The following is a 27,183-nucleotide window of genomic DNA, read 5'->3' as shown; positions in this document are numbered from 1 at the left end:
AATGCAGAAATCACCTATCTTCTGTGCTGCTCATGCTGGGAGCTGGAAGCTGGTGCTGTTCCTATTTGACCATCTTGACACCACCCCCTCTTCTTTTTTTTTTTTTTGGATGGAGTCTCGCTCTGTCACTGAGGCTGAAGTGCAGTGGCACGATCTTAGCTCACTGTAACCTCTGCCTCCCTGGTTCAAGCAATTCTCCCGCCTCAGCATCCCAAGTAGCTGGGATTATATTGCAGGATCTGGCCAGCAGCCCGCAATGCAACAGGGCTCTTTCTTTGTTCCCAGGCAGATAGGCAGGTCAAGAAATAAAAGACACACAGAAGGTAGTGAAAGCTGAGTCCAGGGGTGGTGATTGCATTTTGGTCCTGTGGTGCCCCCAATGCACTGGATATACCGGCATTTATTATTAAGTTTAGTGAGGGCAGGGGTAGGTTAGTGAGGGATTTAGGGTGGTTTTATTCTGAGGTGAGATGGTCACATGGGGATGAAGTAATTCTTTAACATAACATCGGTATGCAGAAGTACAGTATACAGAGATAAGAATTTACAACATAGTGTGTGCATCAGCAATTTCTAACAGAGCCTTAAAACAGTAACACAGTCTATCCATAACCTATGATTAGCAAGATATTAATCAGCAGTGACAGTTGCAGGAAAAGCTGCTTGCAAACAATCAATAGAAACAGGAAGTGAAGCTGGACAACCGGCTAAACCAAAAAATTCTCAGAAGGGAGTATGCCTTAACTCTAAAGAGACCTAGAAGAGCTGTGGCAAGATAAGGGTGTTTGTAACCCTATCTTATCCATATGAACAGGTGCCCCTCATGTGTCCATTTATAGGCTCTCCACAAGGGTTGCATTCCAATCCCAGAGCTATGAACATCTGCTTTTCTGGGATAGGAATCTTGGTGATGTGAAATCTCCCTGACTACACATCTATTAATAGGCTGTCTGCATGGGGAAGCACATCACACACTGTTGGCTCATTGTGGCAGCCCAACCTGGCATTGTCTTTACACAATCCTGCATGCAATTTTGTATTTACAATAATCAGGAGCATTTCATCTTCTATTCCATAGCAATGGTTTCAGGGGTCTCCCTACAGGACTACAGGTGCGCAGCACCACACTAGGCTAATTTTTGTAATTTTAGTAGAGACAGGGTTTCACCATATTGACCAGGCTGATCTCGAACTCCTGACCTTGTGATCCGCTTGCCTTTGCCTCCCAAAGTGCTGGGATTACAGATGTGAGCCACTGCGTCTGGCCCATAAAACACACATTTCTTTGAGTTTTTGAATTCCAGCCCAAGAGAAACAATTTGATATTTGAAGGATGGCTGCTCACAAATATTTGCACAGAAGTAAAAATGTTTGTAGATTGCACCACATGAGGGAGACTACCAGTATGACTATCAGGATGAAAATATCAAGAGTTTGGAGTACGCACCTTAAGCAAGATGCAAACCAACTACAATAGAATAAAGAAGAAGCCAGAAGAGTCTAGTCATTTTAACCAGGCAGCACATTTGTTGATTTTTACAACTGAGTCTCTGTAATACCCGATGTATTTATCCATGTGCAACAAGAAGTGTCAGAAACTGCACAGGCTCCCCCCTGTTAAGCTGGTAGAGAGCAATTCTATTTTCTAGCATTGCATGTCTATGTTAAATTAAAACAGAGAGCGAGAAGAATAGGCAAGTATAGAAGTGGAAGCCTAAAAATAACTCGATACATTTGAGGAAAAAGTTGTGTTAAAGATGCAGCAAACGTCAGCTTTGGGGTGGACTAAAGGATGTCTTGTTATGTAAAAATGTGTGGGCCAGGTATGGTGGCTCATGCCTGTAATCCCAGCACCTTAGGAGGCCGAGGCGTGTGGATCACTTGAGGTCAGGAGTTCAAGACAAGCCTGACCAACGTGGAGAAACACCGTCTACTAAAATTACAATATTAGCCAAGTGTGGTGGTGCATGCCTATAATCCCAGCTACTAGGGAGACTGAAGGATAATCACTTGAACCCAGGAGGTGGAGGTTGTTGTGAGCCAAGATTGTGCCATTGCGCTCCAGCATGGGCAACAAGAGAGAAACTCCATCTTAAAAAAAAAAAAGTGTGGTTGATGTGATATATCTGACACTGTTAACTTACTCTCAGAAGCTACTTCTTGTGAAATCCTAAGTACAGCATTATTCTGGGAAGCAAAGGAGACAGGCATAAGCAAGGACAAATTAAGAGAGGTAAGAGTCTCATCATGATTGATAATCTTGTTCTGACACCTTGAGAAAAGCTGTCCACAGTGTAAAGTCATCAACTTGTTGTCGTGGTTTGCAGTTTTAGTTTCTCTAAGTTATGGTCTTGAACATTTGGTGAGCTCTGAGTGGCCCACACCTCAGACACAAGAGTTTTCCCATGAAATTTACATTGAGTTGTCCACCTCCAGATTATATGGCTTCAGAAACAGAGCTGTTCTTGTTCTTAATGATTTCAGGGGAAAAAATTGAATTGGAAGAACTAAAAGATTTCAGGGTCCAGTCCAGTCTATCAGTAGATTATAAATACTCAAAGATAAGGAACAGTGGTTCAGTCTGGTAACAGGTGTACTACAGTTTTTCTTTTCAACATAATTTTTCTCTATATAGGAGTCTCTATTTTTACCAAAGATAATTGCAGTAGGATGAATTTGTTTGCAAAATTGGTTGAGTCTCACCGAACTTGCCTAGATTTTTTACCTAAGTGCAGCAAGAGTAGCAGTGGCCCATAGAGGATCTTTTTAAACTTTGCTTTGCTAGAAGTTTTATAGGACTCTGAGATTAAACTCCCAAAAACCTCTTGAGACTAGGAAGCCAAACCAAGGCCAACTTCAGACTTTGCCTGCATTCCCTATGGGTTTATTCTATGTATATTCTCAAATAGAACATCCCAGTCAAAAACCTTGGTAATATAGCCAATGTTTTCAAATGTGTTCTGTTATAAAGAGAGTAGATTCTTACTGAACTTGTGCAAATAACTTTATTACCATAAGCATATGAATACTCATGAATAGTTTCCCAATTCTGGGATACTCAGATAGGGAGACAAAGCAAATATTTCAAGTTTTGTTTACAAAAGTATACTTTACCAAATTGCTGTAAAGTATAAATAGCTTAAAAGAGAAAGTTCATAAATCTGGAGAATAAAACATTCAAAGAATCAGCACATTTTCAAATAAAAAATTATGAAAACATTATCCTTTTGATTATTTTGTCCAATGAAATTGAGTTTTTTTCTTCTCTGTCTTGAATTTCATGAAGGTATCAGCCTGTTCATTAAAATTTTAACAGCTCTCAGAGAGTCCAGTGGTATGATCTTGAAATTATCAGAAACTTGCATTCAAGAGTCATTGTCAGAGTCTTTTCCATATATCTCCTTGAAGAAAAAGCAATTTTGGACTATAGCTGATTGTAAATACTTCGAGGAAGAGTCAAACCAACTATCTGGGAATGGCAAATATTTAAAATCACTGTGGTTAAAAATCTAATTTGATTTTCATTAGATTTGTTATGGTAAAGACACAGCTCACATAGAAATCTAGTTACTTTTGTGGCACATGACACTATGACTGATAACATATTCGATTTCCAGCAATTTCATATAGTTTTTAGAATACTCATTTTTAAAAATGTATTTATTTATTTTGTTTGAGACAGAGTCTCGCTTGCTGCCCAGGCTAGAGAGCAGTGGCACGATCTCGGCTCACTGGAAGCTCCACCTACCAGGTTCACACCATTTTCCTGTTTCAGCCTCTGGAGTAGCTGGGAGTACAGGGGCCTGCCACCATGCCCGACTAAGTTTGTTTCTGTATTTTTCGTAGAGATGGGGTTTCACCACGTTAGCCAGGATGGTCTCGATCTCCCGACCTCATGATCTGCCCGCCTTAGCCTCCCAAAGTGCTGGGATTACAGGCGTGTGCCACTGCGCCCAGCCTAGAATTCTCATATTATTAACATTCCCATAAATATTATTTAGAGAAGGTTTAGCATCACTTATCACTCATTTGAAAATGCTTTATATATATTTTAACATATCACATAAGGTGGCTTTTCCATTCAGCTTCTGTTTCCCAACTGGATTACTGAGTTCTTGGTGTAGCCCATTAATAATTAGGACCAAAAAGTGTAGTCTTATGTATGTTTAAAAAGGTCCTTAGGTAATACCAGTACTTCTAGCTGAAAATGTTGATTTAGTTTTAAGTTCTACCTATTACAAGAAGAGTTCTCCATCCTCGTTACATGTTTGTAGTGTCAGGGAAGAGTTAAAAAGTACCAGTGCCTGGGTCCCTCCCCAGAGCTTTAAACTGGAACTCATGGGTGGGGCTTGAGTATCCCCTTTTAAAAATGTTTTCCTGTGATTCCAATGTGTAGCTATATTTCCCATCAGATTTCTCTGATTTCTTGTGGCCTTCACTTTTTTTCTATTTTGGTATCATGATTATTTTCAGATTTCATTTCCTGTCTTAGGCTTTATGTCCCCTGGGGTAGGGACCTTGCCTTCTTCATTTCTGTATCTTTTTTGAACACGTGAATTGGTCACCAGGAAAAGGTCTCAACCACACATAAGTTGTGTACTGAGTCTCAGGTTCACAGGCTATTCATAAAGTCTTTGTTCTCCACAAGGTCAGAGATTGCTTGTGGTGAAGGGTGTGGTTAAGTCTGTAGTGCAGATGGTGGAGGGGACTTCACCCTGTTTTTAGGCATAGCATTGGAAGTAAGAATTGTATGTCTATATGGGTGAAGTGGCAGGGATGTGTAGAAAGACAGTTCTAATTAGGATGGAGGAATTATACTAGGAAGTAGAGGTAAAGGAAGTGAGAAGGATTAGTAAATAGAAGAAGTGTGAACTTACCAAATAGGCTAGAGTAAACTCTTGGGCATTCTTGATTAAGTGAATTAACTAGATTTTAGAAAGGTAATGAGGCAGTCATATGCAAGGAAGGTTTCAAAGTCTGGAGACAAGAAGTCAAGAAACACTTTGAAAAGTGGTTGGTCTTTATGGGAATGGAGAGAATTACACTATTGAGAGATGTTAAAAATAATGAAGAGGGTTTCACAATGTGAAATTGTGTTTCTCATTTGAATCTGAGAAATAAGCAGAGGCTGAAGATAATTATGTCTAAAAGATAGTGGGGTACAGGGAGCATAAAGGCTAGGGAGAAAGGGAACTGCAGGAATTAGTGCTGAGAAGCAGGAGTTTAATGGAGGAAGGAGGAGATACAGTCCCAGATACAGGCCAATAAGTCTTTTCCCTCTCCCAAGCATGGCAGTCAGCCCTGCAGGAAACAAGACAGGAGAAAAGACCATCATACCTGCCAGTCTTCCTGAAATACAGAAATGACATCACGGTTGCTATATGGGATTAAGGCCAGGAATATGTCCTTTTCCTGAAGGAGCTGTCATGGAAAGAAATGAAAAGGAATGGAGATGATGTTATTTTACAGGGGGGAGCCTCAGGAACAAGCATGTAACATGAGGTACTCTATAATTGTTTCTTCAAGGAATGCAGTATTTCTGTTGGAAAATTGATGGGAGATGGTTATATTCTTGCAGTTTTTTACCCTCTCACCATGTTTGTAGGTTGGTGATCAGTCCTCTGTCAATTCTCTACTGCACTCAGATATCTCAGAAAGCTTCCAGATGTGAGAAAGGCTGATTGCTATTTTCTATGTCATTAGAACTTTCCACCTTTCCACCTTTTCATGGTTGCATCTTTTTCTCAGTGTCTCTGTGTGGCAACCATGAATGAGACCCTGCCAAGTCTCCATGATTGACATGATTGACAGAAGGCCCAGGTCAGTGCATTTCAAATTCACCACCTCCTTTGCACAGAAACCTTCCTTCCCACAGGCTCCCAGCAAGGGCGTGAAAGCAAGCCTATTTCTCTGAGGCTCTCTTTTACTTTCATGGGTGACTGATTGGAAGACTCCCCATCAGCCTTGCAAAAACTCTCTTAGAACTGAATTGATACCTAAAAATTCTTTTTCTTTCTTTTTCGTAGGAGTCAGCTTTGCATAGTGGTCTGTGGGTTCTCCCACACTACCTTCATGCCTGCCCCACATTCCCTCACAAGTGTCTTCCCTGATACATTATCTTATATGTCTAATCCCATCCTGGATGCATCTCAGTTGGTAAAAACTAACATACCAGGCTTGATTCTTTGTACTTAGCTTTTTTCTTTTCTCTCCCACAAGTAGTCAGTCACCATGTCCTTGTGTTTTATGTATTACCTCTTTTTCTACATATATATGGAAATAGGTACTGTTGAGGGGCACGTCCTATGTGCCAGGACCTGTGCTAAATACTTTACCTGTACCTCATTTAATTCACACAATAACCCTGTCAGGTAGACATTATTTCCATTTTGCCAATGAAAAGACAGAAGCTTTGAGTAGTGTAAAAACTTTCCTGGTGTCATATGGCTAGTAATAGGTGTATCTGACATTTGATTCTAGGACTATTTGACCTCAAGGCTAATGACGATGGTAGTAATATAGCAGGTGACATTGGTTCCTCTGTGTGTGGCATCTTGTTTCATTGACTACAGTAAACCTTTAAAAGAATGGTATGAAGCAACTCTCTCATTGCAATTTTCAGGTGAGGAACCAGAGGTTCAGAGAAGTTAAGAGTCTTGTGCAGGAAATTTATCACTGTAAACTGTTACTTTTAAAAAGGAAGAAAGATCTCAAACGAGCAACCTACTTTAATGCTTAATGATATGAAAGAAGAACAAACTAAACCCAAGCACAGTGAATGAAGGTAACAATAAGGATTAGAGTAGATAAAATAAAATGGAGAATGGAAAAAAAATAATTAGTGAAACGAAAGTTGATTCTTCAAAATAAAATCAACAAAATTGACGACCATTAACTAGACTGACTAAGAAAAAAGAGAGAAGATTGAAATTACTAAAATCAGACATGAAAATGGAGTCTGAGCATGTTGGGTCATATTTTAATCCTAGCATTTTGGGAGGTCACAATGGGAGGATTGCTTGAGGCCAGGTGTTTGGACCAGCATAGATAACCTGGGGAGACCCTGTCTCTACAAAAAAAAATTAAAAGCCCATTAGCTGGGCATGGCGGCATGCATCTGTAGTCCGAGTATCTTGGGAGGCTGAAGAAGGAGAATTGCTTGAGCCCAGGTGGTTGAGGCTGCAGTGATCCCTAATCACACCACTGCATTTCAGCCTGGGCTGGCCTACAGAGTGAGAGCCTGTCTCTCTCTCCAAAGAAAAAAAAAAAGATAAAAAAAATAAAAAACAAGTGAAAAGAAAAAATAAAATGAAGTGATTACTAGCATTTATAATAAAATAATGATTATGAAAGTACTATTAATAATTGTATGTCAAAAAATTTGATAACCTAGATGAAATAGACAAATTCCTAGAAAAACACAAAAACATCATGCGAGCTATAATCGGTAATAAGAATGAATCAATAAAAGCATTTGATGAAATTCAATATTTTTTCGTATTGAAAACATTCTAACTAAGAATGGAAGGAAACGACCTCAACATAAAGTCAATATGTGAAAAACCCAATGCTAACATCATACTCAACAGATAAAGACTGAAAGCTTTCCCTGTATGAGCAGGAACAAGACAAGGATGCTGCTTTTGACACTTCTATTCAATGTAGTACTGAAAGGTCTAGTCAGAAAAATTAGGCAAGAATTTAAAAAAGGACACTCAAATTGGAAGAAAGGAGTAAAATTATTTCTGTTCACAGATAACTTGAATTCTTATGTAGAAAATCCTAAAGATGGAACAAACCTATTAGAATTAATAAATGAATTCAGTAACGTTGCACAATACAAAATCAACAAACATCAATTGTATTTCAATACATTACCCATGAACAATCTAAAGGGAAATTAAAAAAATTTAATTTGTATTAATATCAAAAAGAATAAAATATTTAGGAATAAGTTTATCCAAAGAGGTGAAATGATTATACTTGAAATCCATAAAATATTGCTTAAAGATGACATCAATAAATTGAAAGACACTTTGTTTCATGAATTAGAAGACTCAATATTGTAAGGAGGACAATGCTACGCAAAGTGAGCTGCAGATTCAATACAATTCCTATCAGAATCTCAGTGACATTTTTGCCGAAAAAGAAAAATCTGTCCTAAAATTTATATTGAATCTCATGACTCTAAATAGACAAACAACTGAAGAGGAAGAATGAAGCTGAAGGACTCACATTTCCTGATTTCAGCATTTACTACAAAGGCCCAGTAATCAATACAGTGTGGTACTGGCATAAAGGACATAGAAATTAATGAAACAGAACAGAGAGCCCAGATAGAAATATTTGCATATATGGCCAAATGATTTTCATTGAGTGTGCCAAGATCGTTTGATGGGGAAAGGACAGCGTTCTCACTAAACGATATTGGGAAAGCTGGATATCCAAAGGCAAGAATGAGTGGAACCTTTACCTAACATCATATACAAAAATTAACCCACAATAGATCAAAGATCTAAATGTAAGAGCAGAACTCTACAACTCTTAGAAGAAAACATAGGAGAAAAGTTTCATGATATTGGATTTCACAATGATTTCTTGGTTGTAACATCAAAAGCTTAGGCAACAAATAAAATTTATAAATTGGACTTAGACTTGGAATCAACCCAAATGTCCATCTGTGACAGACTGGATTAAGAAAATGTGGCACATATACACCATGGAATACTATGCAGCCATAAAAAAGGATGAGTTTGCGTCCTTTGTAGGGACATGGATGCAGCTGGAAACCATCATTCTTAGCAAACTATCACAAGAAGAGAAAACCAAACACCGCATGTTCTCACTCATAGGTGGGAACTGAACAATGAGATCACTTGGACTCGGGAAGGGGAACATCACACACTGGGGTCTATCATGGGGAGGGGGGAGGAGGGAGGGATTGCATTGGGGAGTTATACATGATATAAATGATGAATTGATGGGTGCTGACGAGTTGATGGGTGCAGCACACCAACATGGCATAAGTATACATATGTAACAAACCTGCACGTTATGCACATGTACCCTAGAACTTAAAGTATAATAAAAAAAAAAAAAAAAAAAAAAAAAAATCAAAATTTTTCATATATCAAAGAACATTATCAAGAGAGTGAAAAGGCAACCCATGAAATGAGAAAAATATTTGCAAATTATAAGTGTGATAAGAAATTAATTTCCAGAATACATGAAAACCTATAAATCAACAACAGCAAACATCCAAAAACCCAATTAAAACATGAACAAAGGATTAAAATAGAGTTTTCTCCAAGGAAGATATACAAATATCCAATAAGCCCATGCAAAGTTCCTCAATGTCATGAATACTTAGAGATATGCAAATCAAAACCACAATGTGACACCACTTCACACACTTTAGGATGGCTTTGATAACAACAATGACAGCAACACAAAACAACAAGTATTTTCAAATAGATGGAAAAATTGGAGCTCTAGTGCATTGCTGATGGGAATGGGAAATGTTATAGCCACTGTAAAAAGTGATGTGGCTGTTTCTCAAAAAATTAAACAATGAATTACCATTTGATCCAGCAATTCCACTTCTGGACATACTGCCTATAGAATTGAAAGAAATTTGAAGAAAGATTTGCACATTGATGTTCAGAGAAGCATTACTCACAATAGCCAAAAAAGGAAACAACGGAAAAGTCCATTGAAAGATAAGTGGATAGGCAAATGAGATATAACTATACATCGAAATGTTATTCAACCTTAACAAGGAATAAAATTCCAATACATCGTGCAAAATGGATGAACCTTGAAGACATTATGCTGACTGAAATAAGCCAGACACAAAAGGATAATTATTATATAATTCCATTTATGAAAGATAGAGTAGCCAGTTACATAGAAACAGAAAGTAGAATGATGGGTGCTAAGGGTTAGGGGGAGAAGGAGTGAGAGTTACTGTTTATCAGGTAAAGAGGTTTCATATGGTAAAAGGAAAAAGATCTGGAAATGGATAGTGTGATTGTTATACAACACTAAATTACACAATTAGAAATAGTTAATGATATATTAGACATATATAAAGTGTCTGGCAGTCTTACCCTCTCTATAAATACACACTTTTTGGCATTGCCCCTTTCCTGCCATGCAGAGGCCCAGAGGTGATTCTCACTATTTCTCCAAGTGTGCATCACTCACTGTCCTCTGTGCTGTGTGCCACGTGCTGTGCCCACAGCCTCATACAGCCAGTGACTTCAGAACCAGGACACAGCTCAAGGGTCTGCCCCGAGGCTCCCTCTCTTCTTATTTCCCTGCAGCCTAGGCTTCACTTCAAATGACAGCTTGATTTAGCCGAATTCAGGACAGGCCACCAGGGCTCTTTCTCCACACATGCTTGTCCCACCCCAGGTGGAGTCAGGCAGGGCCAGTCACCCGAGAAGCCTGGAGCAGAGCAGGGAGCGGTTGGAGCTGCCCCTCTCTCATCCAAGGGGCTTCCTCCTCTCATTTGGAGGAAAAATGTGAGCTTGTTTCAAAACCTCACATGTTCCTTGTAGCACATGGAGTAGGTAAAAGAAAACAAAGATGTAGCGGAAAGGGATGTGTTGGTGACAGCAAGAAGCTACTTGATCTTGAGGACTCTCCTTTTCCCTCTGTGAAGCCTCTTCCACCATATAGGGCTCAGGGCTGACAAAGCCCCCTCCCTACCATTCTCAGGTTGGACACAAGGTCAGCCATGAAAAAACAGAAGAACAAGCAGAAGAGAGTCTGTAGAGACAAATTGGGAGGGTTCAGGAGGAGAATTTAGGATTTGCTTCTGCCCATGGGGCACAGACTGGGAATAAAAATTGATTTCCTGACTCTTCTCTGAAAGCCAGATAGACTCCACCTAAAACCCTATTGCCAGTGATGCAGGGATCCACTTACCAGAGACTTTGATCGTCTTGAATGTGGAACGTTCCCTGCCAGTGACTGAGTTACGAACACAGCAACCATAGCTCCCGCTATGCGTTGTAGTAATTTGGGGGATAGAGAGCACTTGTCCTGATTGCAGAAACTTCCCGTTAATCGTCCAAGTATACTCTGCTGGTGGGTTAGAGTCCGCGAAGCAGGACAAGTAGAGGTTTTCTCCTGAATGGTAATAGGTGAATGAAGGGAAAATCCTGGGGAAATCTGGACCATCTGGAGTAAAGAGAATAAAGTCACAGGTGATGTCGTCCGAGGGAAGGGGATGCTCCTGGTCTCTTAAAGGGACACAGTGTCCCTCTGAACCAAGACACACCCTCAGATCCCAGCCAAACCCCTTCTGTGTTCACTGAGCTGAGGCCTGAGGTATTCACCTGTTTCTGCCATCAGAGACTGTAGATCCCAAGTCTCCCATGACAAGAGCATCCCCTCCCCTTATATTCTTGGTTAAGGCTGTGCCTACTCAGGTTTTCCGAGGGCAGGGAGTCATGGCCTGCTCGGGTGTCCAGAAATAAAAGTGTCTGTACTTGGACCTGAGAGACACTGAGATGCCTTGCCTCTGTTTGTTTGGATTTAAGCTGGTGACTTGGCCCACAGAGGAACCAAAGATACTCACAGAGGACATCCAGGGTGATGGGGTCACTGCGCATGCCACCAACTCGGTCCCGTATTTCACATTGATAGGGTCCTGTGTCATTTCTTGAGACATTGGGTAGAATGAGGAACCTGTTTTTACCGGGTTGCTTTAGCCTGGGACTGACTGGGAGGCTCTGACCATTTACCCACCACACGTAGGTGTAGTTCTGAGTCTTAGGTTCACAGGTTAAGGCTACAACATTCTTATTCTCCATGGGGTTGAAGTTGTTGCTGGTGATGTAGGGCTTGGGGAGCTCCGCTGTGTGGATAACAGAGAGAAGATTGTCCTGTGTGGCACCTTTGATTCTTCCACAGGCATCCTTCAATCAGAGTTGGCATTTCCCACCTCTCAGCTCACCTGAGTCCTTGAAAACCGATAGCTGGTGGATGTGTCACAAGACAGATGCATGATGATCTAAGGGCTCAAAGACTGTGTGGCCGCCTGCTCTGTCTTATGGAAGCACAGACTTTCTCAAGTGTGAATTGAGCAGCAATGTTGGGTCATGGACAGACACGTCAGTGGGAGTGAGAGCACCTGGTACCCCTCCCAGTCCTTCTCTAATCAGCTGTCTGGCTAGCTCACCTTGGGTTCCTTACCTGGAATGTGCAACTGCTGTGCCCCTTTCAAATTCCATCCTACTTTGCCCCCCTAGATGTGATTTCTCTGCAGCTTCCATTTCCAAGGACATTCTAGAGATTAGTAATAATGGCACTTCCCATTGTCCTGAAACCCTGAAGATACTGAGCAGCCTGGCCTAGGACTGCATGTTTCAGCAGAAATAAGACAGGGGAGACCAGAGTCAAGCCTGGAAGTCAGTTCAGTCATCAGGCAGTGGAGGCACAAGGTGGGGCAGTTTTCTCCAGGTGTTTCATGATGACTTAGTTGAGCCAGTGACCTCCAAAGATAGAGCAGAGTGCAAGGAATGATGTAGAAAGAGTGAAGAGGACAGGCAAGAGCTGGTGGCTTTGGAGCAGAACCATGTTCCCTGTTCAGGGTTCTTTAAGTTTCCTCTCCTTCTGCAGAGAGCAGGTGAGGACTATGTGGATCTTTCCAGAAACACATGTGGACATTTGCAAATGCAGAACTGACTGGTGGAAAGGGTGGGAATGAACTGCTGGAAATCTGGTCCTCATAGACCATGTGTGTTTGATGGATATGAGACAAATTTGGGGGGAAATTTTGCAAATATTTTCTTTCACTGGACACTCTACTCTCTGATTCCATGGGTTTGACTACTCTAGGGACATCATGTTAGTGGATTCCAGAGTGAATCTGAGAAGAGACTGCTGGTTGCCAGGCACTGGGAGTGGGGAGAATCAGAAGTTATTCATGTGTGTGCAGTTTCAGTTATGCAAGATGGGGAGGTTCTAGAGATCTGCTGTACAGCTTGATGCCTATAGTTCACACAGATTGAGTGTTTCTTATGCATAAGACTTAGGAAAAAAAGTGTTTTGGGTTTCTGATTTTTTTTGATTCTGAAATATTTGTCATATACTTACTGGTTTAGCATCCCAAATCTGAAAGATTCAAAATCTAAAATGCTCCAGTGAGCATTCCTTTTCAGCATCAGATTAGTACGCCAAAGTGGGAGGTGATTATCCAAATACATTCTTCTAACACCCTTTTTTTTTTCTCTCACTACATTTCTAGCTTGGTGATTAGTTTTTGGTCAGTTCCATACTGGTCACGCTGCACTTGTATATTTTTGAAGGCTTTGGGATGTGATAAAGGCTGATTGCTATTTTCTATGTCATCAAATCTTTCCACCTTTTTATGGTTGCATCCTTTCTCAGTGTCTCTGCTGTGGCAGTCATCAATAAGAGCCTGTCAGGTCAAATTTAGGACAGATTTTTGTAATTCTGCAAAATATGTTACTGGGATTCTGGTAGGGGTTGTGTTGAATCTGCAGCTCACTTTGGGTAGTATTGTCTTCCTAACAATATTGATTCTTCCAATCCGTGAAAATGAAATGGCTTTCCACATATTGATGTCATCTTTAATTTCTTTCAGTAATGTTTTGTAGTTTTCAGGATATACCCCTACAACCTTTTGATTAAACTTATTCCAAAATATTTTATTCCTTTTGATGTTAATGTGAATTGAAATTGTTTTCTTAATTTCCTTTCAGATTGTTCACTGTTAGTGTATAATCTAAAGAATGATCTAGAGAGTGAAGGGGACAGGCAAAAGCTGGTGGTTTGGATCAGAAACATATTCCCTGTCTTGTGTTTTTGATTTCCCCTCTCTCTTTGCAGAGGGCAGGTGGCTCTTTCCTGATAGCCAGATAGACTTCACTGGAAAACATATTGCCAATGCTCCAGGGATCCACCTACCAGGAACTATGATCCTCTCGATTATGAGATTTGTTCCACCCAGTGGCTGAGTTATGGATGAAACAGACATAGACCCCTGTGTATGTTTTAGTGATTTGGGGGATAAAGAACACTTGTGCTGATTGCTGTAACTTCCCATCAATCAGCCAAGAATGCTCTGCCAGTAGGTGAGAGTCTGTGAGGCAGGAGAGCTTGGGAATTTCCCCTGTATGGTAATAGGTGTATGAAGAAAAAATGGTGGGGGCATCTAGACCATCTAGAACAAAGAGAATAAATTCACAGGTGATGATGTCAGAGGGAAGAGAAAATCCTGGTCTGTGGAAGGACCAGAGTGACCCTGTGAGCTAAATCACAACACTGAAGTCCCAGCCAGATCCCTGCTGTGTTCACTGATCTGGACCCTGAGACATTTACCTGTTTCTCCCATCATAATCTGTGGACCCTGATTCTCCCATGACAGGAGTAGCCTCTTCTCTCCAATTTTTGTTCAAGCCTAAGCCTACTCTGGTTTGCCTGGGGCAGGAAGTCATGGCCATCTTTGATGTCCAGGGGTAAAGGTCTCTGTACTTACACCTGAGAGGGACTGAGAGGCCTGGCCTCTGGCCATGTGTATTTGGGATGGCAGCCTGGTTCACAGAGGATTAGAAGATACTCACGGAGGAGATTCAGGGTGACTGGGTCACTGCGGCTGGAACTCACTGGGTTCTTCATTTCACATTCATAGGGTCCTGCAGTATCCTTTGTGACACCAAATATAACGAGGGTCCTGTTGGTTTTGGACAGCTGCAACTTGCGACTGATAGGGAGGCTCTGACCATTTATCCACCACAGGTAGCTTACATCCTGAGTGTCAGGATCACAGGATAAGATCACAGTCTCCACGTTCTCCCTGGGGTGTAAATTACTGCTGGAGATAAATGGCTTGGGAGTCTCCACTGTGAAGATAACAGAGAGAAGATTGCCCTGTGTGGCACATTTGATTCCTCCTAAGACATTTTTCAATCAGAGCTGGCATTTCCCACCTCCCAGCCCACACAACTCCTTAAAAACCCATGGCAGGAGTCTGTGTTACAAGAGAGATGCATGGCAATCTGAGGGCTCAGAGATTGTAAGTCTGCCTGCTTTATGTGGGAGAAGCACAGACTTTCTCAAGTGTGAATTGAGCAGCAGTATTAGGTCATGGAAAGACATGGGACCAGCAGTCACAGCTCCTGGTGCCTCTCTGAGTCCCTCCCTCTCCAACTGCCTGCCTGGCCCACCCTGTGGTCCTCACCTGGAGCATGCAGTGCTGGAATCTTCTTTGTTTCAGTCTTACTTTGTCCCCCAAGGTATGTTTTCTCTGCAGCTTCCCTTTCCAAGGACATCCTAGAGATGGATGATGGAACTTCCCATTGTCCTTAAACCCTTTGGGTACTGGAAAGCCTGGCTTGGGACTCAGTACTTCAACAGAAATAGCACAGGGGAGACCAGAGTCAAGCCTGGAGGTCAGTTCGGTCATCAGGCAGTGGAGCCACAACGTTGGGCAGTTTTCCCAGCCATCTCATAGTGACTGACTTGAGCCAGTGACCTCTAAAGATAGAGCTGAGTCCAAGGAATGAAGAGTGAAGGCAACAGGCAAGAGCTGATAGGTTTGGACCAAGACCATGTTCCCTGTTCTGGGTCCATGGTCTTCCCTTCCCCTTGTAGAGGGCAGGTGAGGACCATGTGGATCTTTCTAGAAATACATGTGGATATTTGCAAATGCAGAACTAACTGGTGGAAAGGGTGAACATGAACTGATGATGGAAGTCTGGCCCTCATGGACCCTATGTGTTTGGTGGCTATTAGACCAATATTTGGGAAGAAGTCTTGCAGATACTTTCTCTCATTAGACATTCTACTCTCTGATTCTATGAGTCTGTCTACTCTATGTGCCTCATCTCAGTGGATTCCAGAGTGAATCAGAGAGTAGAATAGTAGTTTCCAGTAGCTGGGATCGTGGGAATAGGGCATTGTTCTGTGTGTGTGCGGTTTCAGTTATGCAGGATGAGGAGATTCTAGAGATCTCCGGTAGAGCTTCATATCTATAGTTCATACAGATAAAGTGTTATTTATGCAAAAAGCTTAAAGCGAAGTGTTTTGGAGTTCTAACTTTTTTTATTTTGGAATATTTGCAGTATATGTACTGGGTTAGCATCCCAAATCTGAAAAATTTAAAATCCAAAATGCTCCAGTGAGCACTTCTTTTTGTCACCACATCAGTCCGAAGTGTTGGATTTTGGAGCATTTCAGATATTGGATTCTGGGTTTGGGATACTCAGTTTGTAATACAGTAATTTTCCCATAAAAATTTATCAGGAGTTTAGACCTCATGTTATGTTCTGATTCTAGTAACAAAACAAAAAAATATTTGGAGGAAACATTAAAATGTTGTCATAAGTGGAAATTTTTACTGATAGTCCAAATATCTAAGATCAACTGCCGGTAGTAGTATTTCTCTTGATACCCAATTAAGGTTTAGGTGTGGAGTGAATTCCAGCAGGATCACATTATGCTCAAAGAAAGATGCCAAAGTTGACTTGAAATTAGCAACTCCTTAAGTAGAGAGAGTCCCATTAAAAGGACAGAACTGGCCAGTGTGTCTATTACATAAAGGGAGGAATGATGCTGAATTAAAAGAAGTGATGTGTGTTATGTTAGTAAATATAGAAAGAACTCCCTGTTTCTAATTTCTGTGCAGAGTTAGGAAAAAATGGGGAGGAGCTCAAAACAGGTATGTGAAATGCTTTCTTCATTTTCTCTTAACCTCAGGAAATACAACTAGAGTTTCAGTTTGTGTGAATTAGGAAGAGTCTAAGTGAGATGCCATTGGCTCATGTGTCCCCCACACGAAGAACCCCACCTTATGAAAATGGCATCATCATGAGGAAACAATTGTGTGTGGCACAGGCAGTAAAACCATCAGATAACACCCACCTGGCCACTTCCAACAGGTCCCCGAATCCACCAGTTTTCCCATTACGTGTATGTTATAGCCTTGGCGGTTGTCTCACAACTACAACATTTAGAAATTGCTATTGTCAATACAAAGCATTAAATATGAAGTTGAATGTGTTGTTCCACATTTCTCCCCCTACTCTTTTTGAACTTTCCTGTTTCAGTTTTGGAAGTTTCTATTCACACATCCTCAAGCCAGGGATTCTTTCCTCAGCTGTGTGCAGTCTACCAGTAAGCATCAAAAGCATTTTTCATTTCTCTAACAGCACTTTTTTTTTTTTTTTTTTCTGAGACAGTGTCTTGCTCTGTTTTCCAGGCACGATCTTGGCTCAAGCAAGCTTTGCCTCCCGGTTTCATGCCATTCTCCTGCCTCAGCCTCCCAAGTAGCTGGGACTACAGTTGCCCGCCACCACGCCAGTCTAATTTTTTGTATTTTTAGTAGATACGGGGTTTCACCATGTTAGCCAGGATGGTCTCGATCTCCTCACCTCATTATCCACCCACCTTGGCCTCCCAAACTGCTGGGATTACAGGTGTGAGCCACTGTGCCTGGCCATCTCTGAGGGATTTTAACAAGTTATTGACTTTTGAGTTTGTTCAGGTTTTTACTTACTGCTAGAACCAAGTGACAAATTTCAAGGTCGTTATATGCCTGACAGGAAACCAGAAGTCTCTAGGAAGTGACTGGAGAATGTGAGTTCCATGGTAGGTTGAGGATAGAGTCACGAGTGAAATTGGTGAAATCAGCCCATGGGCTTTGGAGACTGTAGACATGTCCAGCCTCTGACACCCTGGTGAGTCAGTGCAAAGATTCCAACAGTGACAGCAAACTAGCATGGCTGACGCCATCTGGCATCTAGTCTCAGGCTGGCTGTCTTCACTCATTCCTGGACATAGGCCAGGCTAACCATGGGAGGAATTTAATTTATGTCTTAACTTTGAAGCAAGAATGATAATAGTTCCTCCATAAAACTAATACCCTTACTTTGCCCAGCGATTGCCTTTGTAAAACTGGTGAAAGACCATGAGAGTAAGATTATAGGAGGGAACTGAGTTCTGCTAAAATGTAGGCACAGTTTCTATAATCCATTACTGCTCAAATGTCATTTGGCCAGAGTTGACAAAATTTGTAACTGTTTGCTCCTATAGATAACATCACTATTGTAGAACCTGAGATTGGTCTTTTGAGATGTTTCTCATTCTTTGCATTCTGGCAACCAGCTGACCTCATCCATACCCATGACTAGTGGCTCAGCCAGTCACGAGGTCCCCACCTAGAGGCAGATTCAAGCACAAACAAATCATTTCCCTCCGCCCTCATGATTCCATCCTCAAACAATCAGCAGTACCCATTTTTTAGTCCTGTGCCCCTGAAACTATCCTTGAAAATCTCTAACCCCTGATCAACTAGGGAGGCTGATTTGAGTAATAATAAACCTCCATCCTCCTGTTTGGCAGACTTGGAGTCATTAAAATCTTTCTTTACTGCAAATCATCATCAGGATAAATTGGTTTTGTTTTTGCAAGAGGCCAGAAGAACTTGTCTGGGAATTATAAGAGTGGATGGAGGAGTTGTCTGTCCCTGTCCCATGGTCTTGTCCACAGATCAGCCTCACAAAGGCACAGAGCCCTGGATGGGGATACAGTGGAAGCTCATTCTCTTAATGACCTCAGGTCATTGGCTCGAGATGAAGCCTGGCAGGAGTGGAAACTCCAGGTGATTTCTGTGCCTTTCTTATTTCCTGGGAGGTAGGCCAGGCCACAGTGTTAGCCTGAAGGGAACAGAACAGTCAGCCTAGTTAGAGGGATTGTCTGGGGAAGGCCTAGGTGTGGAGGAAGAAGCTGTGCAGGACAGGGCTTGCCAGGTAGAATGAAGTGGGGCAAGATGAGGGACACAGAGAAGCAGAGAGAGGCAGAGACAGCATGGCAGTGAACAGCGGGGGCCACAGTGACTTCAGAAACCCCAGGGACCAGGTGCCCCCAGTTCCACCGTCCAGGATCGGGGAGCCCTCAAAACTCTCCAGAGGCCAAGGAGATTCAGAGTTACACATGAGGTGGAGTGGCTCTAGGGGCAAGAGGTAGTGGGGGGATGAAACATGGGTGTCAACCTCTGAAGGAGAAGGGACAGGTGTGGCTAGAACTTCCTAAGTTTCTGCATCCAAGATCCAGTCTCTCAAGAGGTTATGGATCATTCATTACTTCATTCAATTCCTTCATTTGTTATGTGAGAGCTCCTGAGTGTGTGTCTCTTACTAGACCTGTGCTGGTGCAGGGTGTGAGTGGGGAATGAAAACAAGGTCCTCTCTTTTATCCTGTCATGCCAGTGACATGGACACTTTGGGAAACACAGGATTTCAAGTTCAGTGATAGGGGTTAAGACATGCAGGGGAGGCCTGGACATTTTTTGCACTGACTGACAGTTGAGGCAGGTGACTTAGTTTTGGAGCACAGACTAATCAGCTGAGCATTTGTTCTCACTCCTCTGATGTTTGGATGCCTAAGAAGCGAGGATTTGAGCCAATAAATGACTATGGGGTCCTTGGAACCCAAGGATTCCTCACTTCTGGTGGAGGAGAGGATGGGCCTGTGGCTGCAGACAGACCTCATGTGACCCTGATCTGCCTTTTGTGTTTGTGTGACTCTGGTTCAGTGACTGTGTCTTCCTGTGCCTCAGTTTTCTCTCAGTGAAATAAGCTAAATGGCAAAAGGACTGTGGCTTTTCATACTATCTGTGAATAAACTAAATTATTCACAGTCACCCGACCTAATGCTTGGCACAGTGGAGGTGCTCACACAAACAGCATTTATTGTCATTCACTTCCATGAGAGAGCACCTTTAGGTCAGATCCCTGTGGACAAACTGCTACCGGGTACATTTTCTCTCTTCTGTTTCTGCTTCTGAGGACATTAGACTTTCTATGGAGTGTCCTAAACCTCACAAGGCAGTTGGCTGATGGTCTACAAAGCTTGTCTTTCTGTCCTCTCCCCTCTGAGTCTCAGGTGAAGAAAGCTCTGTCCTTGCCCAGATGAGGCTCTGAGGGCTGAGCCCTGGCTGGTGAGCAGCTCCAGGAGACACAGTCCTCAGGCACCTGGTAAATTCTTTGTCCCAGTAAGCCCTGCCACAAACCAGCCCTAGTTCAGGCTCCTCAGCTTTATCTAGAGTAAGGATTTAGGGACAGAGGTCTGGGGTTGAGGCTTCTAGGGCTGAGCTTCTCTGAGAATATCTCAAGGGGCCCCTTAGGTAAAGCCCTACTCAGTTCTCCAGGGTCTTTCTCAGGGTCAAGTTTATGAAGAGGGCATGAGGTGCTTGGCTGAGACTGATCTCTTCCTGCTGAGCACATCCCCCATCAGACTATCCTTCCTGTGCAGCAAGTGTCTGCAGGGTCTGGAGGCAGGAAAGGAATTCTGATTTGTTGAACATGGGACATAACGCAGAGAGGCACACAGGCACAGTCCAGGCCTGACCATCCTGTGTGTGCAAAGTAGAAGTGACCCCCACCCGCCAACACCCAGCGATCATGTGGAATCACTCACGGTATAAGGTGAAACGTCCAGTTACTGCTTCAGTCCTATCACCTCGCTTTATGATTTGTATGGTGTAGGATCCTGTGTCCTTCTGGGTGACATTCTGGATCAGCAGGGATGCATTGGAATATACTGTTTCTCGTCCACTGTATGCAGGCCCAAATATAATTGTATCAGTGTCTATTACATATGCTGTAATGTAATGGTGGAGGTCCATTATTTGCCCTTTGTACCAGATGTAGGCAGCAAGATTCTGGGGCAAATTGTGGACAAGTAGAAGAACATCCTTCCCCTCAGAAACTTTGTTTGGCTGTGCTTCAATCATGACTTGGGCAGTGGTGGGCGGGTTCCAGAAGATTAAAAGTGATGCTAGGAGGTGGAGAGAGCATCAGTCAATATTGAGACCTATTTATGGGAATGAAAATATGGAGCCCTGGGTCCTGAGAATATCTGTTCAATCATCAGCCTTGAAAACACACACACACACACTCACAAACACACACACACACCTTTTGTCTGTGTGTGTGTCCTACTGTCTTACTGGATAAAGGTCAGCAGCATGACCCCCATTCCTTCATCACTTCCGATGTTGGCACTTTTCTGTTTGGCATCCTCTTGCCCAGGGGTCTGCATGGCTCCCTCCACACTGCCCTGAGGTCGTGCTTACATAAGGTCATCCTTAGACTTCTTTCCTGACACCTCCTTCAGAGACCCTGGGTCTTCCATTTCTGACCTTTCCCTGCTCTGCTCCCTCCAGAGCTCTTGTCAACACCTGACCTCACATTCTAGATGTCTTTACATGTCTGTCTTCTTCCCCATAAGAGCATGAGCTCCGTGAGGACAGGGACTTTTGATCTTGGTTGCACCTCAGTGCCTCGGGCAGGCTGCAGACTCCTGTAGATGTGAGAGTTCCCAGGGCCCTCCACGCCTGGGGTGTTTTTTTTTTTTTCTTTCCCCAATTGTTGAAGTTTTTTGCTGACTACAGTGTTTCATGCCCTGCTTATATTTTCATTTGAAGTGTCATCTGATAATAGTTATTATTATAATTTTTCAAAATGTGGTGGCCAGTGATGATTGAACAGGAAAACAAAACACTTGAGATTTTCCTACCTCTTACCAATTCCAGTTCAATGTGATTTTCCTGTTTTGACCCCTGTCCCTCTCAGTTATATTCTCCCCTATCCAGGCTCCAATAGAGAATTCTTTCCTGTATTTTTTTTTTTTTTTTTTTTTTTTGAGATGAAATCTTGTATTGTCGCCCAGGCTGGTGTGTTGTGTTGCGATCTCGGCTCACTGCAACCTCTGCCTCCCAGGTTCATGCAAATCTCCTGCCTCAGCCTCCCGAGTAGCTAGGATTACAGGAGCACACCACCACACCTGGTTAATTTCTTGTATTTTTAGTAGAGATGGGGCTTCACTGTGTTGAGCAGATTGGTCTTGAACTCCTGACCTCATGATCCGCCCACCTCAGCCTCCCAAAGTGCTGACTCCTTTTATTTTTTAGAACCCCAACCTCTCCAGGAGACCCCATCCAATCATTCTGCTTCCTCCTCCTATCCTCTCCCAGGAAGTTCTCTCCTCACCTGTGAGCAGGAGATCCTTCCAGGTGATGTGTAGTGTGCAGGGAGGGGCTGAGGGGGCCCCCATGGTCTGTGCTGCCTGCGTGTTTTTCTCCGTGGAGATGAACCTGGGATCCAGAATCTTTCTGAGCACGGCTGTCAGCTGTGCTGTCCTTCCTCCTTCTGTGCTGAGCCTCTTCCCGGGGCAGGAGCACTTCTCAGGCTCATGGGTGGGGTCTGTGCCCAGGACATGTCTCTGTCCCCTCCCCTCTCAGTCCTGCCTCCTTGTCCCTCCTCTTTTTCCTTTTGTCTGTATGTCAGGTCCCTGGGAATTGTGGAGGCCTCTGCCTTTTTCAGCAGTGATTCTGTCACCAAACCTTGACACACACTATGTGCAGAAACACAAACACACACACAAAAGAGATGCACACAGACACACACAGTCACACACATACCCTGTAGGTTGGGCAAGCACAGTCCTGGGCCTCAGTCTCCTGCTGTCCCCATGGCTCTGGGTCAGGTGCACATTCATGCCTTTTGCCCTCTTTCCTCCCCTTCTGGCTCTCCCCTTCAGTGCAGGAGGCTGGAGCTCCACCAGGTCCCTGTCACATGGACACCCCTTTGTGCTGTGGGTGAGCTGTGTGTTGGCTGATGAGAGGGACCCTTCCTTTCTCTAACTGTGTCCAGCCTGAGTGCAACTTCCAAGGGTGGATATTCAGGACCTGGGTGTCCCAGAGGAAACTGTCCTTCCTGGAGGTGTACAGGGTGAATCTCTCATGCTTCTTGTGAGGAGAGGCCTGTGCTGGTTGCTCAGTGGGGGCTGTTAGTCCCATGGTCAAAGGGACAGTTCTCAGTCACTCTATTGCTCCCTGGGGTCTGGTGGCTGAGCTGGGGCTCAGGGTTTCTCATTTCTTCCTGACCATCTCTGGTGTCCTCTCTTCTCTGCCCAGCTGATTGTCCTGTAGTCACCACACCTTCCCGTGGTGGTGCAAGAGGGAGTAGAGAGTTACCCAGGAACCCCGTGGAACATGGCTCGTTGAGATGCAGGAAGGGGAGGCTGGGACAGAGCAGGGGTTTAGAGCTGGAGAGATTCATCCCTACTTACTCCATGGTCGTGCTAGGCTCAGCCCTACATGTGCTGACATACCCAGGGGTCTGTCCTGAGGGTTTTGACCTGGCCGAGCTGCTCTTTGTAGAGGAGGAACAGGCAGTCGCCAGAGAGCCTGCCTGAAGGGACATTGCTCATACCTGAGAGGGCGGGTGAGTATGAGTTGAATTTTGGGAGCAAAGAGCAATAATACCCCCTTCTCCCAGCAGGGATACAGGAGAGGTCTGTCTTCCCAAGGGACAGCCGGGGGTAGGTGGCCACATCCTGGATGGTGCCTGTGTGTGACCATCACAAGTGCTCTGAGCCCCTTGGGGTCCAGCGGTCAGGCAGTTCACAGGGTGCCTGACTGATTCCCAGGGAGGCTGTGGGCCCTCAGGCAGCCTCTCTTCTGTGTCAGCGCTAGTCTTGGCCTGGGATGCCCCAGAGAACAGGACAGATGGAGCACGGGCTGGCATTTATGGAGCAGTGACGGAAAGAGTTGATGAGGGTGAAGGGAGGTCACGAGGGGAAAGTGCACTAGCGCTGCCCTGGGAGATGTCTTTTTAGCTGAGCCCAGGGATGGAGCAGGTGTGTGGAGCAAGAGCTGCCTGCAAAGGGAGTGGTGTTAGGTTGGAGGCCGCCAGGTCAGGGAGGAGCTGACACAGTCCGTGTGGGGAACACGGAGGATGCTGAGGACTGGGGCTGAGGTGACCCTGGTAAGGGTGGATCCTGCTAGGCTATGGGTTCTGCTGAGGTAGGTCGGCATCGCCTGGGAAGGTTCCAGGCTGGAGGGACTCTGCCGCCCTCTGGTGGACTGGAAGGGAAGTGTGGGTGACCAGAGTCCCAGGTCAGGCTCCCTTTTTTTTATTTATTTATTTATTTATTTATTTATTTATTTTTTTTTTATTATACTTTAAGTTCTAGGGTACATGTGCATAACGTGCAGGTTTGTTACATATGTATACTTATGCCATGTTGGTGTGCTGCACCCATCAACTCGTCAGCACCCATCAATTCATCATTTATATCTTGTATAACTCCCCAATGCAATCCCTCCCTCCTCCCCCCTCCCCCCTCCCCATGATAGACCCCAGTGTGTGATGTTCCCCTTCCCGAGTCCAAGTGATCTCATTGTTCAGTTCCCACCTATGAGTGAGAACATGCGGTGTTTGGTTTTCTCTTCTTGTGATAGTTTGCTAAGAATGATGGTTTCCAGCTGCATCCATGTCCCTACAAAGGACGCAAACTCATCCTTTTTTATGGCTGCATAGTATTCCATGGTGTATATGTGCCACATTTTCTTAATCCAGTCTGTCACAGATGGACATTTGGGTTGATTCCAAGTCTTTGCTATTGTGAATAGTGCCGCAATAAACATACGTGTACATGTGTCTTTGTAGTAGACTAATTTATAATCCTTTGGGTATATACCCAGTAGTGGGATGGCTGGGTCATATGGTACATCTAGTTCTAGATCCTTGAGGAATTGCCATACTGTTTTCCATAATGGTTGAACTAGTTTACAATCCCACCAACAGTGTAAAAGTGTTCCTATTTCTCCACATCCTCTCCAACACCTGTTGTTTCCTGACTTCTTAATGATTGCCATTCTAACTGGTGTGAGATGGTATCTCATTGTGGTTTTGATTTGCATTTCTCTGATGGCCAGTGATGATGAGCATTTTTTCATGTGTCTGTTGGCTGTATGAATATCTTCTTTTGAGAAATGTCTGTTCATATCCTTTGCCCACTTTTTGATGGGGTTGTTTGTTTTTTTCTTGTATATTTGTTTGAGTTCTTTGTAGATTCTGGATATTAGCCCTTTGTCAGATGAGTAGGTTGCAAAAATTTTCTCCCATTCTGTAGGTTGCCTGTTCACTCTGATGGTAGTTTCTTTTGCTGTGCAAAAGCTCTTTAGTTTAATTAGATCCCATTTGTCAATTTTGGCTTTTGCTGCCGTTGCTTTTGGTGTTTTAGACATGAAGTCCTTGCCCATGCCTATGTCCTGAATGGTACTACCTAGATTTTCTTCTAGGGTTTTTATGGTATTAGGTCTAACATTTAAGTCTCTAATCCATCTTGAATTAATCTTCGTATAAGGGGTAAGGAAAGGATCCAGTTTCAGCTTTCTACTTATGGCTAGCCAATTTTCCCAGCACCATTTATTAAATAGGGAATCCTTTCCCCATTTCTTGTTTCTCTCAGGTTTGTCAAAGATCAGATGGCTGTAGATGTGCGGTATTATTTCTGAGGACTCTGTTCTGTTCCATTGGTCTATATCTCTGTTTTGGTACCAGTACCATGCTGTTTTGGTTACTGTAGCCTTGTAGTATAGTTTGAAGTCAGGTAGCGTGACGCCTCCAGCTTTGTCCTTTTGACTTAGGATTGTCTTGGCAATGCGGGCTCTTTTTTGGTTCCATATGAACTTTAAAGCAGTTTTTTCCAATTCTGTGAAGAAAGTCATTGGTAGCTTGATGGGGATGGCATTGAATCTATAAATAACCTTGGGGAGTATGGCCATTTTCACGATATTGATTCTTCCTATCCATGAGCATGGTATGTTCTTCCATTTGTTTGTGTCCTCTTTGATTTCACTGAGCAGTGGTTTGTAGTTCTCCTTGAAGAGGTCCTTTACATCCCTTGTAAGCTGGATTCCTAGGTATTTTATTCTCTTTGAAGCAATTGTGAATGGAAGTTCATTCCTGATTTGGCTCTCTGCTTGTCTGTTGCTGGTGTATAAGAATGCTTGTGATTTTTGCACATTAATTTTGTATCCTGAGACTTTGCTGAAGTTGCTTATCAGCTTAAGGAGATTTTGGGCTGAGACGATGGGGTTTTCTAAATATACAATCATGTCATCTGCAAACAGGGACAATTTGACTTCTTCTTTTCCTAACTGGATACCCTTGATTTCTTTCTCTTGCCTGATTGCCCTAGCCAGAACTTCCAACACTATGTTGAATAGGAGTGGTGAGAGAGGGCATCCCTGTCTTGTGCCAGTTTTCAAAGGGAGTTTTTCCAGTTTTTGCCCATTCAGTATGATATTAGCTGTGGGTTTGTCATAAATAGCTCTTATTATTTTGAGGTACGTTCCATCAATACCGAATTTATTGAGCGTTTTTAGCATGAAGGGCTGTTGAATTTTGTCAAAAGCCTTTTCTGCATCTATTGAGACAATCATGTGGTTCTTGTCTTTGGTTCTGTTTATATGCTGGATTACGTTTATTGATTTGCGAATGTTGAACCAGCCTTGCATCCCAGGGATGAAGCCCACTTGATCATGGTGGATAAGCTTTTTGATGTGCTGCTGAATCCGGTTTGCCAGTATTTTATTGAGGATTTTTGCATCAATGTTCATCAGGGATATTGGTCTAAAATTCTCTTTTTTTGTTGTGTCTCTGCCAGGCTTTGGTATCAGGATGATGTTGGCCTCATAAAATGAGTTAGGGAGGATTCCCTCTTTTTCTATTGATTGGAATAGTTTCAGAAGGAATGGTACCAGCTCCTCCTTGTACCTCTGGTAGAATTCAGCTGTGAATCCATCTGGTCCTGGACTTTTTTTGGTGGGTAGGCTATTAATTGTTGCCTCAATTTCAGAGCCTGCTATTGGTCTATTCAGGGATTCAACTTCTTCCTGGTTTAGCCTTGGGAGAGTGTAAGTGTCCAGGAAATTATCCATTTCTTCTAGATTTTCTAGTTGATTTGCGTAGAGGCGTTTATAGTATTCTCTGATGGTAGTTTGTATTTCTGTGGGGTCAGTGGTGATATCCCCTTTATCATTTTTTATTGCATCTAATCAACCCAAATGTCCATCTGTGACAGACTGGATTAAGAAAATGTGGCACATATACACCATGGAATACTATGCAGCCATAAAAAAGGATGAGTTTGCGTCCTTTGTAGGGACATGGATGCAGCTGGAAACCATCATTCTTAGCAAACTATCACAAGAAGAGAAAACCAAACACCGCATGTTCTCACTCATAGGTGGGAACTGAACAATGAGATCACTTGGACTCGGGAAGGGGAACATCACACACTGGGGTCTATCATGGGGAGGGGGGAGGGGGGAGGAGGGAGGGATTGCATTGGGGA

General features: G+C 43.2%; 1 protein-coding gene across 5 annotated transcripts; it reads right to left on the bottom strand.

The window, feature by feature from the left end:
• Positions 1–2,986: 2,986 nt before the first annotated feature.
• Positions 2,987–22,215, bottom strand: LOC104654344 (pregnancy-specific beta-1-glycoprotein 3-like). 5 transcript variants are annotated; one of them, XM_030912744.1, is made up of 6 exons: positions 22,026–22,215; positions 20,452–20,811; positions 11,588–11,866; positions 10,933–11,187; positions 5,338–5,421; positions 2,987–3,469 (listed from the first exon to the last, which is right to left on the bottom strand). In XM_030912744.1, the coding sequence occupies exons 1-5, from the start codon at positions 22,087–22,089 to the stop codon at positions 5,378–5,380; spliced, it is 1,002 nt and encodes a 333-aa protein (XP_030768604.1). In that variant the 5' UTR covers positions 22,090–22,215; the 3' UTR covers positions 2,987–3,469; positions 5,338–5,377. The 5 variants fall into 5 exon arrangements, with proteins under 5 accessions (XP_030768604.1, XP_030768603.1, XP_030768605.1 ...); XM_030912743.1 differs by having other exon boundaries at positions 2,987–3,401; XM_030912745.1 differs by lacking the exon at positions 11,588–11,866 and adding an exon at positions 14,598–14,876 and having other exon boundaries at positions 2,989–3,401; positions 22,026–22,180.
• Between the last annotated feature and the right edge of the window lie 4,968 nt (positions 22,216–27,183).

This window comes from Rhinopithecus roxellana, chromosome 12, assembly GCF_007565055.1.
Source record: "Rhinopithecus roxellana isolate Shanxi Qingling chromosome 12, ASM756505v1, whole genome shotgun sequence".
Taxonomy (NCBI): domain Eukaryota; kingdom Metazoa; phylum Chordata; class Mammalia; order Primates; family Cercopithecidae; genus Rhinopithecus; species Rhinopithecus roxellana.
This window is presented reverse-complemented; position numbering and strand designations above follow the sequence as displayed.